The sequence below is a fragment of the Pteronotus mesoamericanus genome, unplaced genomic scaffold, assembly GCF_021234165.1.
Source record: "Pteronotus mesoamericanus isolate MK-2021 breed Mesoamerican mustached bat unplaced genomic scaffold, CSHL_Meso_final contig_101, whole genome shotgun sequence".
Classification (NCBI taxonomy): Eukaryota; Metazoa; Chordata; class Mammalia; order Chiroptera; family Mormoopidae; genus Pteronotus; species Pteronotus mesoamericanus.
In genome coordinates, this window is record NW_026555001.1 from 3,523,837 (window position 1) to 3,545,671 (window position 21,835).

At 36.8% G+C, this 21,835-nt stretch overlaps 1 protein-coding gene across 1 annotated transcript in view; it reads left to right on the top strand.

Moving 5' to 3' along the window:
* THADA (THADA armadillo repeat containing) overlaps positions 1–21,835 on the top strand; it is a 300,884-nt gene that overhangs the window by 70,122 nt on the left and 208,927 nt on the right. The window contains exons 23-25 of the mRNA XM_054567244.1: positions 3,792–3,924; positions 7,707–7,820; positions 12,567–12,689. Of these exons, the coding sequence (XP_054423219.1) occupies positions 3,792–3,924; positions 7,707–7,820; positions 12,567–12,689 (370 nt within the window). The remainder of the gene's footprint in view (positions 1–3,791; positions 3,925–7,706; positions 7,821–12,566; positions 12,690–21,835) is intronic.

Genomic DNA, 21,835 nt, shown 5'->3' on the forward strand with positions numbered 1-21,835 from the left:
CAATCTGTGTAGGTCTTTTGCTCTGAGGTGGGTCTCTTGTAGGCAGCATATGTGTGGGTCATGTTTTCTTATCCATTCAGCTACCCTGTGTCTTTTGATTGGGGCATTTAGTCCATTCACATTGAGAGATATTACTGATAGAAACTTACTCATCTTTTCTCTTTGTACTTGTGTTCCTCTCTGTCTCATTCTTTTCCTTCATCTGCTTAAACCAGTCCCCTTAGCATATCTTGGAGTGCTGGTTTGGTAGAGATGTATTCTTTTAGCTTTCTTTTGTCTGGGAAACTCCGCATTTCTCCTTCTATTTTAATGGAGAGCCTAGCTGGGTAGAGCAGCCTTGGCTGTAGGCCCTTGCTTTTCATGGCTTGGAATATTTGTTGCCATTCCCTTCTGGCTTGTAGTGTTTCTGTTGAGAAGTCAGCTCCTAGGCGTATCGGGGCCCCCTTGTATGTTACTTTCTCCTTCTCCCTTGCTGCCTTGAGGATTCTCTCTTTGTCTTTGACATTTGCCATTTTAATGATGATGTGTCTTGGAGTGGACCTCCTTGGGTCCCTCTTGAGTGGGGTCCTCTGTGCCTCCTGGATCCATGAGAGCCTTTCTCTCCTCAAATTTGGGAAATTTTCCATCATTACTTTTTCGAGGAGGTTCTCTATTCCTTGCTCCTCTTCTTCTCCTTCTGGTATCCCTATTATATGGATATTATTGCGTTTCAGGTTGTCCTGCATTTCCCTAAATGCTTCTTCATTCTTTTTGAGCAGTTTTTCCATTTCTTGTTCTTTCTGGGAGCTTTTTTCTACCTTGTCCTCCATCTCACTGATTCGATCCTCAGCTTCATGCAGCCTGCTTTGGATTCCTTCTACTGTGTTCTTCAATTCAGAAATGGTATTCTTCATATCCTCTTGTGTCTTCTTGATAGTTTCTATGTCCTTTTCCAGGCTGATATAGTTTGCTGTAAGATCCTGATAGTTTCTCTGCAGTTTCTCATAGTTATCTTTGAGCTGGCTGAGCTCATTGAGCTTCCTTAGAACCATTGTTTTAAATTCCATATCTGATAGTTCCCTTGCCTCTATTTCATTTAGCTCTCTCTGTGGGGAGTCCCCTATTCCACTCATTTGAGGGGAACTTCTTTTTCTTCCCATTTTTGTGAGAGTCTGTTAAGTATTTTTGTCCTTTACTTTTCTTTCTGGGCTTGCCTCTGATGATGTCAGTTGTTGACCCTATAGGGCCTTGGGTTGTTTGTTTGAGCCTTTCAGGAGTCTAATGCCTGTGTCTGACTCCTGCTTGGGGCAGCTCTGTGACCCCTTCAGTCAGGGCTGGGCTATTTTTTGGGATCTCTCTGCGCTCTCACACGGGCTCCTTGAGCGCGTTCCCAGCGCGGCAGGGTCCCCCACCTGCCTGGGCTCGTATGTGTTTGCCCCAGACCAGGGGGCTTATTCGCGACCTCCTGTACTCATCTGGCCTCCCTGGCACGCGAGCTTCGCAGCACTGGTCAGTTTAGGGTCTTCTATTGTGTGTTTTCCCCGCTTTTGGCTCTTTGGGTGCGTTGCTTGCCCTCGCCAAATGGGGACTACGGAAATGGGAGGAAATCAGCTCTAGGACTCTCCGGTTAATCCTGTTTCTGGTCTCTCCTCCAGGGACTCTGGGCAGCTCTACTTATTTTGTGGGTTGCTCCGCAATCGCGGCGGGTAGGTCAATTTACGCCTGCCCTTGCCCCTCTGTGCAATCCCTCGCAGGCCGTATGGGTGCCAGTCTGTGTGAGGCCTTGCCGGCAGGTACAAGAGTTCGCCAGCCCGCGTGGGTCACACACACGCTCGCCAACCCTCGCCAGTCACTCGGCGCAAGTGTGCGCGCCTGCTCTGGGTGTTTTGGGGGTGTCTATGTTTGCTTTTCGGCTTTTGGCTCTTTGGGGGTGTGGCCTCTTCCCACGCAATGGAGACTTCGGCAAGGAGAAGCAGTCGGGACTCCCTGGTTCCTCCTCCGTTCTTTCCCCAATGCCTCCGTTTCTAGTCTCCCCTCAGGGGCCACTGGGCAGTTCTGTGACCCCTTCGGCCAAGGATCCAACCCCTGTGTGGACTGCGTTTCAATCGCAGGCAGTCTGGTTCATGCGCGCCCCGCTTCTGCCTCTTTGGGGTCGCCCCTTTCCAGCCCACAATGGAGACTACCGAACGGGGAGGGAGTCGGGACTCCCCAGTTCCTCCTCCCGTTCTTTCCCCAACGCCTCCGTCTCCAGTCTCTCCTCAAGGCTCTCCCAGCCCGTCTGCACTCAGCCCCGTAGCTCACAGGCGTACAAGCTGTGTGCGGAGCGCACAAAAGGCAGGTTAATTGATTCCCTTATGCCTGAGCGAGATGGTAGCTGCAGAGTGGGAAGTGCGTTATCACCCGGGCTCCACCGGCCGCCGTGTCACTTCTCTTCACAAAGTTTTCCTCACCAGTCTTTTCCCAGGCACCAGCCCACCCTGCTGCCGCCTGTACCCAGCGATCAAGGAGGGTGGCTGCCGCTGCAACTTTTGCATTTGCCCTTTAAATGTCTTTTTGCATCCCCAGCCACCTGTCTCTGGCAGAGAGCGCCCCTAAGCTTTTTGGGCTTGCAAAAAAAGGGGGTTTGGCGTTTTGTCTGTATTTTCTCGGCTTTAGCTGCTGTAGTTTAGGGGTTCCTGTTTATGATTCAGACCCCATTCTTCTCGGGGGGACGCTAACTGGCCGTTTCAATGTCCCTCTGGTGCCAGTGCCCGTGCGCACCCAGCCCACCCTCTCGAGCCTCCACCACAATTCTCACCCGTTGGGATGTGTGAGAGTAGAATCCACTGTCCGCGGCACCAAGGCTCCTCTCCCACTATTGCTCCACTGCTTTCCAGGTGATTACTCCATTATTTAGTTGCAATTCCAGTTTGGTTTTGGGAGGAGGTCAGCGTGACTCCCTTTCACTCCTCCGCCATCTTTTCCCTCCCCATTTGTCTCATATACTAATTTTAGTTAAATCCAGTTATAGCCCTCCTAAAATAATTGTGTCTGCCACTGAATTTACTATAGGATAGTATCATACAATCTGTGAGGGCCTAAGTTTAAAATTTTTTTAAAAAATTAAATGTTCTTTTTTTAAAAATTTATTTACTATTTAAATACATTTGTAGAATAACACCTAATATAACAGAGCCAGGAGTTCACTAACAGTAATGTCCAAATAACCTCAAGATGTTTATGCCTCTTTCTAGATAACTTGCTTTATTAATTCTCTGTAGGATTTGGTTGAAATATTTATTTGTGATAGTCCACATTTTGAGAGAGATGAAAATGATTACTAATCATTTGTATATTCAAATATATATTTGAAATTTCTATATTTGTATATAAAAATTCACATATACATTTAAATATGTATAATCTCTATAAATGTAGGCCATAAATCACCATAAGGTATAAAGTGCATTCTCTTTGCTGCCACTCTCGAGTTTGGCAGTGGTATAGAACATCTATGAGAGCTTGATTAACCATCTATATAGAACATTTTGAGTGTGCGTACAAGCCTAGGTATTAAAACTTATTTTGAAGACAAGATACAGGCTTTATATGCTTTTGTATGAATTTTGTTTGAATCTTTAATAGCTTCAAACCCTAAGACCTATAATAAAGAGGAGAGTAGGTGAAACGTAGAAAGTGAGACATTTTTTAGTTTTCTTCCCTCCAAATGTAAATGTATTCTTTTATAACAGTATTAATATGTATCAATAGTTTGTACTTTTAACTTTTGGTACCTGATAATTTCAAATGTTGCCTTTATATATGCCTTTTAGATGCCCTAATGTGAGTCTGCAAAAGCTACCAGAACAGTGGTTATGGAATGTTTTAGAGGAAATTAAATGCAGTGATCCTTCATCTAAACTCTGTGCTACGAGGCGCAGTGCCGGAATTCCTTTCTACATACAGGTACTTACCTACAAGACCATGTAGCCGATTGTCTTTTGATAATAGTGTATTCTAACCCCCTTGACATATAAGGGAGTATTGCATAAAAGACATCTCTGTCTTTTCAGTACTATAGCATTTGTAGCTTGGTTTTAATGTGTGGACAGTATGTTCCGGTGACAGATCTGTTCTTGGAACAAACCCTCTCAGAGGTCAGCCTTGTAATGAACAGAGGGTGGTATAGATTTCTGCCTCTTTATTAAGTAGACAGACATCACTGTGACACATTCATGCTCACTTCCAAGAAGTGCATGTGTTGCCTTTTTTTTTAATTAGGAAAAAAAAAGTCTTCCTCTCCTTTCAAGACCCTGAAAGGTCAAGAGTTTCTTTTGAATCCTTTTGCAAAATGTCCATGTATAAAATAATCCTAATAGCAGCTAACAATTGTAAGTACTTATTTCACATATATTACCTTATTTAATCCTTCCTCAAGCCCTGTGAAATAGGTCCTGTTATCGTCTGTATACTGTGAATGATGAAGCTGGAACTTAGGAAAATTAAGTAACTTGCCAAAGGCCACAGAGATAGTAAGAGTGGAACTAAGACTTGAGCCCAAGCAACCTGACTGCTGAACCCCTCTCCAATAGATATGTGTGTTTTCTGTTTTAACACAGATGAAAGCATACTACACACATTGTTTTGCTCCTTGCTTTTTTTCATTTAACATTACATTGGGTTGGCCAGAAAGTTTGTGTGTTGTTTTTTTTTTCTGTAAAATAAAAGACATATTTTTTCACTTTCACCAGTAACTATATTGATTTGGATATGTTAAGTATGTTGGCTATCTCCTGTGTGGTATAATGTTGATTGTTCTCAATTAATGTCTCGATTTGATTGCTATCAACTTCCACTGGTCTACCTGACCGTGGAGCATCATCCAGCAAGAAATCTCCAGCATGAAACTTTGCAAACCACTTTTGACATGTTCTATCAGTCACAGTACCTTCTCCATACAGTGCACAAAATTTTTTTGTGTGTTTCAGTTGTGTTTTTACCTTTCTTGAAATAATAAAGCATATTATGCTGAAAATGTTGGTATTTTCTTCCATCTTCAATATTAAAATGGCTACACAAAAATCCACCAATTTTGATAAGTTTTTTTTTAAATGCACGCTGACATGACAGCTGTCACAATACAATCTAACAAAATCATTTCAAATGAAGTTAGAGACAACTAAGCACTACTAGAGCCATCTTACCAGAAAAAAATGAACTTTTTGGCCAACCCAATATGTTAAAGGTTGCTCCCTATCAGTACACGCAGATATTACTATTGGATAGGAAAATATTTTATTTGCACAATGTTGAAATTAAGAGACCATCACTTTCATAAATCCAAAGATTAAAAACGGAAGTCCTCACAATAGTAATATTGGCAGTGGTATAGAACATCTGTGAGAGCTTGATTAACCATCTGTATAGATGTGTATATTAATTAATATAGTGATATATTAATTAATAATGATTAATATAGATTAATCATCTATACACATTTCTGACCTGAAAAGGTCTTTGTTTAATATTCAGTAAGAAAAATTCAGGAATGGGGGTGGTATAATAAAGCAATGAAAATAAGTGAAATGAAGTTTCTGTTTTTTAGTGCCCCTACATTTTTTTCTTTCTCCTTCTTATTCTTCTCTCAAATTCCCAAAGTGATGATTTTTTTTTTTTTACATGATTATGGGCAACAGAGGTCATTGATTTGATTCAAAGACCATCGAAGTAGTTGTCCTGGATAGATTTTGGTGACTTCCAGAAATCACTCCCTCTCTGCTCTGACCCATTCTGGGTCATTGTGGTTTATTTTCCTATCTGTAATTTGTTCTGACCTGGTGTAGTTTTTCCTCAGTCATCTGTCTGAGGACAAATATTAATGCAATAGCAAGGTCTCGTTGCATGTTTGTGCTATGTGCTCATTCCACCTCTGATCCCCAAGTAGTACTAAATATTGGTCATAGTGATCAGGACATGCACTTTATTAGCCTTTCCTTGGGAAAAGTGCCATGCTGCATACACACAGCTGTTGGAGGGGGAAGCCATGGTTCCCAGAAGACATTTTGATATATTGCATATAGCTTTCTTATTTATTTTAGTTTAATAAAATCTAAATTATTAGAAAAATCTGCTCAGAGAGGCCCCATTTCCCTTAGCATAACTTAGCAATAAAGTTATATTCTTGTTCTGGTGGAAACCTCTGCTCAGTGTTAGCTGTGAAGAATAAACTACCTCCTTAGTTAAGGAGCTTTCTTTTTGTGTAGACTGATACAATTTTTTCTGAATGGTCATGAAAAAATAGTAGATATATTTTCTGAGCATAAAAATACTGTGAGAAATTTCTCTCTTAAACATATTTTACATGTATATCTTCCCTTTCAACTCTTTTATGGATTGTAAATGCTTCAAAAGAAACTGAGTCACTTGAAACTTTTCACTCATGGGAGCCAGTAGCTGCATACTAAATGAAATACCAGTGTTACTCACAGCCCTACAAAACCACTAATCTATTTTCTGTCTCTGCAGATATGCCTATTCTGGGCATTTAATATAAATGGAATCATATAACATGTGACCTTTTGTGTCTGTCTTCTTTCACTTAGTGTGACGTTTTCTTTAAGATTTCTTTTAATTTAGATTTTTTTAACATGATTTTAACCATCTTAACAATTTTTTTAAAGACTTTAATTATTTATTTTTAGAGAAAGAGAGGGAGAAGGAGAGGGAAACATCAATGTGTAGTTGCCTCTTGCACACCCCGAACCCTGGGACCTGGCCTGCAACCTAGGCATGTGCCCTGACTGGGAATATAACTGGCGACCCTTTGGTTTGCAGGATGGTGCTCAATCCACTTAGCCATGCTATCCAGGGCTATTTATTGATCTTTTAAGAGAGAGAGAGAAAGAGAGAGAGAGAGAGAAACATTGATTTGTTGTTCCAATTAGTTATGCACTTCGGTGGATTGTTGTATGTACCCTGACTGAGGATCGAACCTGCAACCTTGGCATATACAGGTTATTCTCTAACCAACTGAGTTACCCAGCCAGGGCCTCACTTATGTTTTCAAGGTTTATCCAAGTTGTAGCATGTGTCAGTACTTCATTCTTTTTTATTGCCTCAAGTGGTTTGATATCCTAGTTTGATGTCCATTGAACATTGGCAAAAGTTAGACACAAAGTAAATAAGCAGCCCTTGAAAATTCAAATGTAGGACCTCTTTCAAATTTGTAGTATTTTTTCTTTTGTCCCATGGAGTTGTCAATGCTACATACAGTTTGATAGTCCTCCAGATAGAAATTCTTTTGTGAAAAGTTAAATAATTGATGCATCTCCAGTGACTCTCCAAATTCTTAAATTTAATCCCAGTGTTTTATTGTTGTTTTTAAGTAAAGAGTATTTTCTTGTTGGGTAAATTTGTTACTCAAACTGACTTGCTTAGTTTATTTGAAACCTGCGACCTAATTATGATCATAAAAGAGTTGTCAACAGGAGCCATTCTCAACCTCTTAGAATGATATAATTAACAAGCAAACTAGAAGTGACCTTAAAGATTCCATGATACCACCTTTCCCTAATTTTACAGGTGAAGACTCTGGGAAATGAAGAGATTAAACTATTTGCTCAAAGCCACATGGCTTAATGAACTTGATTGACACCACATGATTTTATAAAAGGGGTATTGCATTTTGAGATTGATTCTGGGAAGTAGCAAGATAAGACCCTTGTTAATATTTGCTTTGTTTTCCCTAGGCACTGTTGGCATCTGAACCTAAGAAAGGCAAAATGGATTTGTTGAAAACAACAATGAAAGAGTTAATTTCTCTGGCTTTGCCTACTGATGACTCACTGAGTACTGTCCCCCAGGTAATACTAGAAATTACACAAACACTGCTAGGAAGGCAGTGGTTTTAAGTCTTTGTGTACTTAAAAAGAAGAAAACAAAGAGTTCTTCTATATCCACCAAAGACAGAACTCTTGAAGATAGGACAGGATTTGAAACTGAATCAGTTTTTTTGGTTGTTTTATTTCATTTTGGTCTTTCCTGTCCACGAAAGAAACTATTGCTTTAATTGATATGTATTGACCAAAATGAACTACTTACTTTTAAACTCTGGTGAAAACATCCAACTTAGTAGATATTTTGTAATACTTACTATTGAATTTCAAAATTTGAAAATGAGTGTGCTATCACTTTAAAATTTCATGTGGGCTGCTTCAAGTTGATCTACATTTTGTAATTGAGCAGTTGAATCCCTAAAATGTAATGTCTGACTTTTGGTATATTCAGATTTTAATTTTAGCTAACACTTAGTCCCTTTAGTAGTCACTGCTAGAGTTTGGTTAAGTATGTGTGTACATGAGTGTATGAAGTTGGGGTAAGTGCCCCTCACAGCTCTTCTCCACCCCACCCCTCCCCACCCCACCATAGTAAATGCCTGTCAGATACTTCCTGTCTAGGCTTTTTTGGCAAATGCTTCATAGTAGGACATTCATACTCATCTGTGGGAGACCTGCACTGTCAGGGAACAGTCTGAAAGCTGAAATGTGCAATAAGTACCTATAGTTTTATTAATCACCTTTCAGAAATGAGCATTTTAAGATATTTTCCAATAAAATGCAAAAAATATAACTGCTTCTGTTTTCCTAAACTATCACTTTTAGAAAGTACTATTTTTTGTATAAAAACATCTAAAAATAACAGAGTTTGGTTTTAAAGAGTACTGAATAATTATTGCCCTATTCCACTTCAAGATCATTAATGGCATTATAGTGACGATTTTTTTCTTTTAAAGATTTTATTTATTTAATTTTAGAGAGGGATGGGAGGGAGAAAGAGAGGGAGAAAAAACATCAGTGTGTGGTTGCCTCTCCCACGCCGCCTGCTGGGGACCCGGCCCGCAACCGAGGCATGTGCCCTGATTGGGAATTGAACTGGTGACCCTTTGGTTTGCAGGCCAGCGCTCAATCCACTTAGCCACACCAGCCAGGGCAGCATTATTATTAAATTAATAAAATATTTAAATTTGTCTCTGACCAGTCTCTAGGTGTTGATTGATGATTTGCTTTCCTTCTCCCCTACCATGGTTTATTTCTTAATTATATTTATTGCGTATTTGTGAAATATTTCAGCATATAAAAAAGTCCAGTAAGCCCTGACTGGAGTGTCTCAGTCAACTGGACGTCATCCTGCAAAGGAGAAGGTCCCTGGTTGTATCCCCTGTTAGGGTACATGCCTGGGTTGCAGGTTTAGTCCCTGGTTGGGGTATGAGCTAGAGGCAGCCAATCAAGGTTTCTCTCATACATTGATGCTTTTTTTCTCTCCCTCTCTTTCATCCTCCCTTCCCGTATCTCTAAAATATAAATAAGTAAAATCTTTAGTAAAAAAAAGCCCAATGAATAATGAACATCCATGAAACCAATTCCAAGTTTAAGAACTAAAACATTGCAGATGCAATTATATACATTGTGGATTCTTCCCCATCCCATTCCCCTTCCTTCTTCCTCAGCTACAACCACTAAATAAAATCATTCTTATGCATTTTTTTCATTTCTCATGACCTTTTTTTTTACATCAATGATATGATAGACACTTATTTTATAGTTTAGGTTTATTAAATAACATTACTTTTTAAGGTTAGTAAGAGCCACGTTTGTTTATTTTTTAATTTTTATTGTATTTTTTCCATTACCATTTAACTCTCTTATCCCTCCACCCTCCTGCAATCACCACACTGATGTCACATCCATGAGTCCTGTTTCCAAGTTTATTTTAATTTCTGAACAGAGTTCCCTCGTACACAGTCTTGCCTTTCTGCTCGGTGTGACATGGTGACTTGTTGTAATGTAACTAATGACTTGTCTGTAAATTCTCTTGAATCTTCTTTGTAGGTGATTATATCCTCAGTAAATAATGCTAACTATGTTTTACCTTTCTAATTCTTAATCTTTAAAACATTTTTGTTATCTCATTCTTCCGTCTGGAAATTGTAGTACAGCTTTGTATAGAAATAGCAGGCATCCTTAGGTTGTTCCTGATATTTGCTGGATTTTAATCTGTCTTGTATCTCATTATAAATGAGTTGAATTTTATTGAATGCCTTCAAGCATCTTTTGAGATAAATATTTTCTTGAAAATATCATGAGTTATAGTGACTTTTTAATATAATACATTCTTGGCATACAGAGAATGAGCCTCCAATGTTGATATGATTGGTTTTTTTTTTACATGTTGCTAGATTCACTTAAAATTTTTCTAAAAATTATTTTTGCACATTTTCACTGTAGAAGTGAGATTGGAATATGATTTTTTTATGCTGTTACCTCCTTATTTTTTATGTAAAATTTATTATTGAAATATACATTCAAAGACATGTGCAAATCATATGTGTACCTCAGTAAAGGTTTATAAAATGAACACACTTGTGTAGCCAGCAAGAAACAGAACATTTTAGCATCCAAAAGCCTCCTCATGCCCCTTTCCGATTATCACCTTTTCCCAAAGGGTAACCACTGGCCTAACTGTAACACTTTAATTTTAGGTTTACCTGTTTTTTGGAATTTTTATATAAATAGAACTGTACATTATGTACTCTTTTGATAAGGATTCTTTTAACCAACATTGTGTTTATAATATCCATCCATGTTGTAATTATTTCATTTTCATTGCTATTTAATGTTATACAATTTATCCATTCTTCTATTAATAAACACTTGGGTAGTTTCTGTTTTGGGGGGCAGGTTACTAAGAATAGTACTTTTAAGAACATTCTTGTGCTTATCTAATGGTAAATGATACATGTACATTTCTTCTGAGTAGATATCCGGGAGTGGTTATTAGGTATGTGTATATTCAGCTTTCATAGTTACTACCATTTTCCCAAAGTAGTTGTCCTTGCCTTATTTTGATAGACAGGCTGTACTAGATTGATAAAATAAATTTGGGAATTTTCTCTAACAGTTTATACAAGATTGAGATTACCTATTCTTTGAATATTTGGTAGAATTCATCCATAAAATAATGCGAGTACATAGTTTTTCATTGTTGTGGTTATTTTGTTGGGGGTTTTTCTTCCCCTTTTTGGTCTGTGGGTAGGATTTTTAACTATTGATTTTTCTTTATATGATAGAAATAACCTATCTAGCTTTTCAGTTTCTCCTTGAATTTGTTTTGACAAATTCTCTTTTCTAGGAAATTGTTTGTTTTGCTTTTATTTTTCCAATTGATTAAGGCATTATTATTCATAGCATTATTATTGTTTTATTCTCTGCTGTATCTATAATCATGTCCTCTTTGGTATTTATGATATTGCTTATTTTTATTCTCTCTTTTCTTCGTTAGCCTTGTCAGAGGTTTGTATTAGAAAGAATCAGCTTTTAGTTTTGTTAATGCTTCTTAGTTGTATCATTGCTGTTTTCAAATTGTCTGCTCTCTTTGATTTTCTTTCTCTATTTTGAGTTTAATGTTCTATTTCTTTTGTCTTAATCAGACACTTAGCATATTCATTTTCAGTCTTTCTTTTTCAACACAAGTGTTTATTAATTTTTTTGTTTTGCTTAATGTGTATCCCACAAGTGTTGATGGTGTAGCAGCTACATTTTGTCCAGTTCTAAATATTAAAATTTTTCTTCTTGGAACAGTGTTTTAAAATGTCAGTTTTGAAAGTACTTCAAGAAAATTTATTTCCAACTCATTTCCACTGTGATTAGAGCATAAACTGTAGCTTATTATTTGGTATATTTTGAGGCTTTATTTGTGGCTAGGTTTGAGGCCATTTTAAAAAAATGAACGTTTCACCCTGATGGATGTAGTTGGTGGGCGTTGTCCAACAAAGCAAAAGGTTGCCTGTTTGATTCCCAGTCAGGTCAGAAGCCTGGCTTGCAGGCCTGGACCCTGGTTGGGGCAGGTACAAGAGGCATCTGATTAATGTTTCTCTCCCTCCCTCCCTTCCTTACCCTCTCTCTAAGAATTAATTAATTAATTAGGTAAAAATGAACGTTTCATGAAAAGAGTGTGTTACCTCCGTTAGATGCAGGACTCTACATATGTCTGTTGGATCAAGCTTCTTTTTATTTCATTGTTCAAATTTACTATGCAAAAATTGATTTATCAATTATTAGGTGTGTTTTATTAAAATCTACTGTATTTGCCATGTATAATGTGCACTGTTTTGCCCAAATTTTTAAGGGAGAAATTAGGGTGTGTATTATACATGGGTAGTGCTAATTCTGTATCTATCTGTGTTTTTAATTCTTTTATTTATGCTTATGCATTTAAAATGTAGCTCTAGAAAGCAGTAACAATGTCCATATGCAAAATAATGCCCTGGGAAAATGATAATCTGTTTTGTTTCTAAATATAAGTAAATAAATAACAATTAAAAAATTAAAATGAAAAAATTTCTTTTCTGAAAGTTTGGGCCAAAAACATGGGTGCACATTATACACGGGAACGCGTTACACACGGCCAAATACGGTATTTCATTTGTCTGTTTCTTCTTGTAATTTGGTAATTTTGTTTTGTTTTGTTTTGAGGCTATGCTATTAGGTATGTACATATTTAGAATTACTGCTGTCTTTAACCCACAACTAATTTTGAACTATTTATTCTAGGTTCATGCTTTAAATATCCTTAGAGCCTTGTTCAGAGATACACGTCTGGGAGAAAATATTATTCCTTATGTTGCTGATGGAGCTAAGGCTGCAATTCTGGGCTTTACATCACCGGTCTGGGCAGTAAGTGCTTTTGCCATTTATTTTCTCTGATTTAATTTTATTTATGAATAGGTTTAATAACTGACCTTTCACTAAATGATAAAAAAATATGTGTAGCATTTTAGCAAGAGTTTCTTTAAAGGAAAAATCCTTGGATCAAGCAACATTTTCACTCTTGATATTTTACGATTGTGTTCTATCTCATTGTTGGCTTATTAGCTATAACTCTTTGTTTTCTATTTCAATGATTGCTTTAGAGTTTATAGTCTATAACTTTAACATCACAGTCTACCCTCAAGTAATATTGTACCACTTCACTTAAAGTATAACCTGGCAATAGCTACTTCCATTTTTCTCTTCCCAGTCTTTGTGAGGTTAAACATTTTGCTTTTATGTATGTTGTAAACCCATACTATATTGTTATTATTTTTGTTTAAGCTGTCAATGATTTCTTTATTAAAATTTACCATTTTAACGATTTTTAAGTATGTAATTCAGTGGCATAAAGCATTTACATTCACAGTGTTGTGCAGTCATCACCACTATCTATTTTGAGAACTTTTTCATTATCCCAAACCAAAAGCTTTGTACCGATTAAACAGTAAGTTCCCATCACTTCCTTCCCCTAGCACCTGGTAACCAGTGTTCTACTCTCTGTCTCTATGAATTTGCCTTTTCTAGGTAACTCATATAAGTGGAATCATACAATGTTTGTCCTTTGGTGTTTGGATTATTTCACTTAGCATAATTTTTTTAAGGTTGAGCCATATTGTAACGTGTCAGAATTTCATTTTCTTATAAGACTGCATAATATTCCATTGTATGTATATATGACATTTTGTTTATTTATTTATCTGTTAGTAGACATTTAGATCGTTTCTTTTTAGCTATTGTGAATAATGCTTCAGTGAACTTTGGTGTACAAATATCTGTTGGAGTCCTCGCTCTACGTTTAACTTTTCAAGGAATGTTTAACTGTATTGCATAGTGGCAGCACCATTTTGTACTCCCATCAGCAATACACAGAAGTTCCATTGTTTTTACATTCTTGCCAACACTTGTTATTTTCTGTTATTTTTGTTTTTATAATAGTCATCCTAATGGGTGTGAAGTGGTAACTTACTCTGATTTTGATTTGCATTTCTCTGATGAATAGTGATGTTGAGCTGAAAGCAAAATGGCTCTTAGTATCATAATATGTCTTTCTGTTGGATGCTATGGGCTCTGGGTATCAGTGTGCTGAATTATTGCTATAAATATACTCCATTGAAAGGTGATGAAACAAACAAAGCATTAAAATGGGTGAGGTTAAATACTGAGTCTTTTTTTTTTTTTACAATATGATTACTGTCCAGAAACTTTGTGATTCAGAACTCTAAAGATAGTGGGCCATACCCAATATATTTGTTGGATTTAAGAATATAAACTAATAACATGTTTTTTCATGATTCTTAGGAGAAACACCATGATGTTATTGTTATCCTGTATCATTATGCCTTCTAAAATAAAGGTTTTTGACATGTGCCTTAAAAAAAAAAGACTGGCAAGGATAGAAAAGAAAAGAAGCTAGACCTTAATACATTACTTGCAGAATGAAGAATTTTCTAGAAACACAAGCTTTCTAGTTAGCTACACAAAGTGTTTCATAACTATATGATAAGTCTCTAATTGAAAGTCAGTATACTGTAGTATAGTGAAAGGCACAGTCACTCCATGGCAAGCGGAATCCTCAAGGCTGCCACCTCTTGCCTGGAAAATTGTGCATCTTCCTGTAAGACAGCCATCTGAAATTCTGCTGAGGAGCATTGCCTAACTATGACTGAGGACACAGTGTTTACCTTATGCATTTACAGGAAGTGGAGCAATATCTGTGTACCGTCAGTTGAGTCACAGAAGTAGGAATGTGGCTTAACCATCAGGAATGATAGAGATCATAGAACTGATTGCCAGAAACATCATTATTGGGGTTTTTTTCAAGCCATTAGTTTAGGATGAACAAAGAAATGTTCTCTGTGAAAGGGTTTTCAAAGAGTGAAACCTGGTAACTTTTCCAACTTTTTAACAAAACTGAAATATCAGAAAAGAATGTTTCATTTATTTAAAAAGATTTTTTTGAAACTTTTTAAAAAGTAACACATGCACTACACATGGAATGTTTTCTAGGACAGACCAAATGCTAGGATGCAAAAAAAGTCTCAATAAATTTAGAAGACTGAAATCATATCAAACATCTTCTCTGACCATAATTCTATGAAACCAGAAATCAACCACAAGAAGAACACTGAAAAACAAAGACATGGAAGCTAAATACCATGTTATTAAACAACGAGATCAAGGAAGAAATCACAAGATACCTTGAAACAAATGAAAATGAAGGCACAACTATCCAAAATCTGTGGGACACTGGAAAAGTAATCCTAAGACGGAAACTCATAGCATTACAGGCTTATCTCAAAAACAAAACAAAACAAAACAAAAAAAAGCAAGAAAAAGCTCAAATAAACAACCTAACTTCACACCTAAAAGAACTTGAAACAACAAAAAACAAAGCCCAAGGTGAGCAGAAAGAAAAAAATACTAAAGATCAAAGTAGAAATAAATGAAATAGAGTCTAAAAAAAATGACACAAGAGATCAATGAATTCAAGGGCTGGTTCTTTGAAAAGATAAACAAGATTGAAACAACTGAAGGAGACAGCCACAGACGGTAGATTCCTGGAAGTCTCAAACAGTCTGCCTAAGGTCAGATGGGATAAACATCTGACATCATCAGAAGCAGATCGAGGAAGAAAAAAAACAGCTGTCTTCTACCATAGAAGTTCACACCACAAAGTCAAGAAGTCAAGACAGATCAATTTAAGAAGCAGAAGCAAAAAAAGAAGAGTCTCACAAATGATGGGAAGACAAAGACACACACCCCCAATTGAAGGGAAAGGAGGAATCCCCACAAAGAGAACTAAATGAAATAGAGGCAAGTAAACGATCAGATATTGAGTTCAAAACAATGGTTCTAAGGAAGCTCAATGAGCTCAGTGAGCTCAGAGAGAATTACAGGAAACTATGAGAACTTCCTGCAAACTATATCAGCATGAAAAAGGACATAGAAACTATCAATAAGAGGCAAGAAGAAATGAAGAATACAATTTCTGAATCAAAGAGCACAGTAGAAGGAATCAAAAGCAGACTAGATGAAGCAGAGGATCGAATCAGCAAGCTGGAGGAGAGGAAAAGGCAGAAAAAAGCTCCCAGAAAGAGCAAGACAATGAAAAAAAGATTCAAAAAGAATGAAGAGGCCTTTAAGGAAATGCAGGACAACCTGAAATGTAATAATATCCATATAATAGGGATACCAGAAGGAGAAGAAGAGGAGCAAGAGATAGAAAACCTGTTTGAAAAAGTAATGATGGAAAACTTCCCTGATTGGAGGAGAGAAAAAATCACACAGATCCAGGAAGCACAGAGGATCCCATTCAAGAGGAACCCAATGAGGCCCACTCCAAGACACATCATAAGTAAAATGGCAAATACCAAAGACAAAGAAAGAGTCCTAAAAGCAGCAAGGGAGAAAGAGATGGTAACATACAAGGGAGCCCTGATATGGCTAGCAGCTGACTTCCCAACAGAAACACTACAAGCTGGAAGAGAATGGCAAGAAATATTCCAAGTAATGAAAAGGAAAGGCCTGCAATCAAGACTGCTCTACCCACCAAGGCTTTCAATTAAAATGGAAGGCAAAATAAGGAGTTTCCCAGATAAAAGAAGGCTAAAAGAATACATCTCCACCAAACCAGCACTGCAAGGTATGTTAAAGGGACTGCTTTACGAAGATGAAGAAGAAGAGTGAGAAAGAGAGGAACAGAGGTACCAAGGGAAAAAATTAGTAAGTATCAATAATAACTTTAAATGTAAATGAATTAAATGCTCCAATGAAAAGACATAGGGTAGCTGAAGGGATAAGAAAACATGACCCACACATATGCTGCCTACAAGAGACCCACCTCAGGACAAAGGACCTGTACGGACTGAAAGTAAAGGGATGGAAAAACATATTCCAAGCAAATGGACAAGAAAGCAAAGCTGGAGTAGCAATACTTATATCAGACAAAATAGATTTCAGAACAAAGGCCATAAAAAGATCCAGAAGGACACTTCATCATACAAAAGAAGAATCCATCAAGAAGACATAAACATTGTTAACCTATATGCACCCAACATAGGTGCACCCAAATATATAAGGAAAATCTTGAAGGACTTCAAGAAAGATATAGACTGCAACACACAGATATAGACTGCAACACACAGATATTAGGGGATTTTAACACCCCACTGTCAACAATGGATAGATCTTCCAAACGAAACATCAACAAAGATATTGTGGAATTGAATGACACATTAGATCAAATGGATTTAACTGACATATCCCAAACTTTTCATCTCAAAGAAGCAAAATACATATTCTTTTCAAATGCACATGGAACATTTTCAAAGATAGACCCATGATAGGACACAAAACAAACCTCAACAAATTCAAAAAAATGGAAATCATCACGAGCATTTTCTCAGACCACAGGGCTTGGAACTAGAAACCAACCTCAAGGGAAGAAACTCAAAAACATTCAAACTCATGAAGACTGAATAGCATGCTACTAAACAACGAATGAATCAATAATGAGATCAAAGAAGAAATCAGAAAGTTTCTGGAAACAAATGAAAATGAACACGCAACAGTTGAAAACCTGTGGGACAGAGGGAAGTTCATAGCAGTACAGGCCTACCTAAAAAAGATAGAAACATTTCAAACAAATGACCTAACCCTACATCTTCAAGAACTGGAAAAACAACAACAAGCAAAGCCCAAAGCAAGTAGAAGGAAGGAAATAATCAAGATCAGAGCAGAATTGAATAATATAGAGGCTCAAAGAACAATTCAAAGGATCAACAATTCCAGAAGCTGGTTCTTTGAAAAGATAAGCAAAATCGACAAGCCTTAAGCAGACTCATCAAGGAAAAAAGGGAGAGGACCCAGATAAATAATTTCAGAAATGAATGAGGAGAAATAACAACTGATACCACAGAAATACAAAGGGTTGTATGAAATTACTGTGAACAATTATATGCCAAGAAATTTGAAAACCTAGGTGAAATGGACAAATTTCTAGAAAAATATAACCTTCAACACTGAATGAAGAAGAAACAGAAAGCCTTAACAGACTGATAGCAGCTGGTGAAATTGAAGCAGTAATAAAAAAAAGATAAACAAGATTGGAAAACCTTTAACCAGACTCATCAAGAAAAAGAGAGAAAGGACCCAAGTAAATACAATGAGAAATTAAAGAGGAGAAATAACTGATACCAAAGAATACAAAGGATTGTAAGAAAATATGAACAGCTATATGCCACCAAACTGGACAACCTGGACGAAATGGATAAATTCCTAGAAACATACAATCTTCCAAAACTAAATCAGGAAGAATCAGAGAATATGAATAGATAGATTACACCTAATGAAATTGAAACTATTAAAAAAACAAAAACAAAACAAAAAATACCTCCCAAAAAACAAAGCCCTAGATTGGATAGCTTTGCAGGTGAATTTTACCAAACATTCCAGGAAGAACTAACACCTCTCCTTCTCAAACTATTTCACAAAATTCAAGAGGAAGGAAGACTCCCAAACTCATTTTACAAGGCCAGCATTATCCTAATTCCAAAACCAGATACACTACAAAGAAAGAAAATTATAGGCCAATGTCCCTGATGAACATAAATACTAAAATCCTCAACAAATATAGCAGTGAATCAAACAGATCATACACCATAATCAAGTGGGATTTATTCTGGGAATGCAAGGTGGTAAAACATTCACAAATTAATAAATGTGATTCACCACATAAACAAAGTGAAGGATAGAAACCACATAGTCATATCAGTAGATGCAGAAAAAACATTTGATGAAATCCAGCACCCATTTATGATATAAACTCTCAGCAAAGTGGGATTAGAGGGAACATACCTAAACATAATAAAGGCCATATATGACAAACCCACTGCCAGTGTCATATTCAATGGGCAAAACCTACAAATGTTCTCCTAAAGATCAGGAACAAGACAGAGATCTTTTACCTTTCTTATTCAACACAGTACTAGAAGTTCTAGCCACAGCAATCAGACAAGAAATAAAATGCATCCAAATTGGAAAGGAAGAAGTAAAACTCATTATTTTTAGATGACATGATATGGTACATAGAGAACCCCAAAGATTCCACCAAGAAACTACAAGAACTGATAAATGAATTCAGCAAAGTAGTGGGATACAAAATTAATATCCAGAAATCAGTTGCATTTTTATATGTCAATCATGAACTAACAGAAAGGGAAATCAAGAAAACAATCCCATTCACAATTGCTACAAAAAGAATAAAACACCTAAGAATAAAGCTAACCAAAGATGTAAAAGATCTGTCCTTGAAAAATTATAAGACACTGAAGAAAGAAATTGAAGAAGAATCAAACAAATGGAAGCACTTATGGTGTTTCATGGATAGGAAGAATTAACATCTTTAAAATATCCATACTACACAAAGCAATCTATAGATTCAGTGCAATTCCTGTCAAGATTCTAATGATGTATTTCACAGAACTAGGAAAAATACTTCAAAAATGTATACGGAACTACAAAAGGCCCTGCATAGCAACAGCAATCTTGAGAAAGATGAACAAAGTTAGAGGAATCCCGCTACCTAGTATCAAACTATACTACAAGGCCATAGTAATCAAAACAGGCTGATATTGGCATAAAAACAGATGCAGAGATCAATGGAACAGAGTAGAGAGCTCAGAAACAAACCCACACCTTTATAGTCAATTAATATGCGACAGAGGAAGCAAGCACATACCATGGGCCAAAGATAATTTATTCAATTAATGGTGTTGGGAAAATTGGACAGATACATGCAGAAAAATGATATTAGACCACCGTCTTACACCACACACAAGAACGAATTCAAAATGGATCAAAGACTTACATGTTAGACCCAAACATAAAAATCATAGAAGAAAACATAGGCAGCAAAATCTCGGACATTGCTCATAGCTATATTTTGTCAGATATATCTCCCCAGGCAAGGGAAACAAAAGAAAAGAAATAAACAAATGGGACCATGTCAAACTAAAAAGTATTTGCACAGCAAAGAAAATCATCAACAACATAAAAAAACAGTGCACAGAATGGGAGAACATATTTGCTGATACATCTGATACGGGGTTAATATCCAAAATTTATAAAGAACTTAAAAACTCAACACCAAAAAAACCAAACAACCCAATTAAAAAATAGACAAAAGACATGAATAGACACTACTCTGAAGAAGACATACAGGTGGCCAATAGACATATGCAAAGGTGCACAACATCACTATATCATCAGAGAAATGCAAATTAAAACCATAATGAGATATCATCTTACACCTGTCAGAATGGCTATTATCAATAAATCAAACAACAAGGGCTGGCAAGGATGTGGAGAAAGGGGAACCCTTTTGCACTGTTGGTGGGAGTGCAGACTGGTGCAGCCTCTGTGGAAAGCAGTATGGAGATAACTCAAAAAATTAAAAATAGATCTGCCCTTTGACCCAGCGATCCCACTTGTGGGAATATATCCAAAGGAACCCAAAACACTAATTCAAAAGAACATAAGCACCCCTATGTCCATTGCAGCGTTATTTATAGTTGCCAAGATATGGAAGCAGCCCAAGTGTCCATTGATAAATGAGTGGATAAAACAGCTCTGGGACATCTACACAATGGAATACTACTTGGATGTAAAAAAAAAAAAAAGAGGAAAATTTTACCCTTTGCAACAGTATGGATGGACCTGAAGAACATTATGCTGTGAAATAAGCCAGTTAGAGAAAGACAAATACCATGATTTCACTCATATGTGGAATCTAATGAACAAACTGAACTAACAAGGAAAATGGTGGCAGACTCAGATGGAGAGCAGATGACTGCTAGCAGGGGGAGGTGGCGAGGGGATGGAGAGATTGAGCAAAAGGGAAAAGGACTTATGGACATGGACAGCAGTGTGGTGATTCTTGGGGGGACGGGAGTATAAGGGGACTACTTGATAATGGGAAAAAATACAATAAAAATTAAATTCTAAAAAAGTAACGCGTGCACTGCAGAAATTTTGAAAATAAAGGAAAGCATAAAAAAAGCAACAGTCACCTTTCAACTACCATACAGATATAATCATTATTAGCATTCTGATGCATTTTCTTTCTCTTTTTTCTATATGGGTTTTACATATGTGTAGAAGTCATATGCACATATGTATCTACAAAAGACTGCATATATATGTACATATAACTGATCATTTATGGTTTTATTTTGGGAGAATCTTCCTGTTTAACACTGGTTATAAAGGAACCTTCTTGTTTCTATTTGGTTTGTTTGCTTCACTAGAGAAAATAAACATCATAGCTATAATGATCCATATATTTATTTAATATATTCATTTATTTATTTAATACATTGTTTCCTCCTTTTTTAATATATTTATATTTTATTGATGATGCTATTACAGTTGTCCCATTTTTTTCCTTCCCTTTATTCCCCTCCACCCTGCAACTCCCTCCCACCAGCATTCCCCACTTCAGTTCATGTCCATGGATCATACATATAAGTTCTTTGGCTTCCCCATTTCCTATACTGTTCTTAACCTCTCCTTGTCTATTTTCTACCTACTATTTATGCTTCTTGTTCCCTGTACCTTTCCCCCCATACTTCCCCCTCCTTCTCCCCTCTGATCTCCATTTCTGTGATTCTGTTCCTGTTCTAGTTGTTGCTTAGTTTGTTTTTATTTTGGGGTTTTTTTTTTTAGGTTCAGTTGTTGATAGTTGTGAGTTTGTTGTCATTTTACTGTTCATAATTTTTTATCTTCTTTTCCTTAGATTAGTCCCTTTAATATTTCATATAATAAGAGCTTGCTGATGATGAACTCCTTTAACTTTACCTTTTCTGGGAAGCACTTTAGTTGCCCTTCCACTCTAAATGATAGCTTTGCTTGATAGAGTAATCTTGGATGTAGGTCCTTGTCTTTCATGACTTTGAATACTTCTTTCCAACCCCTCCTAGCCTGCAAGGTTTCTTTTGAGAAGTCAGCTGATA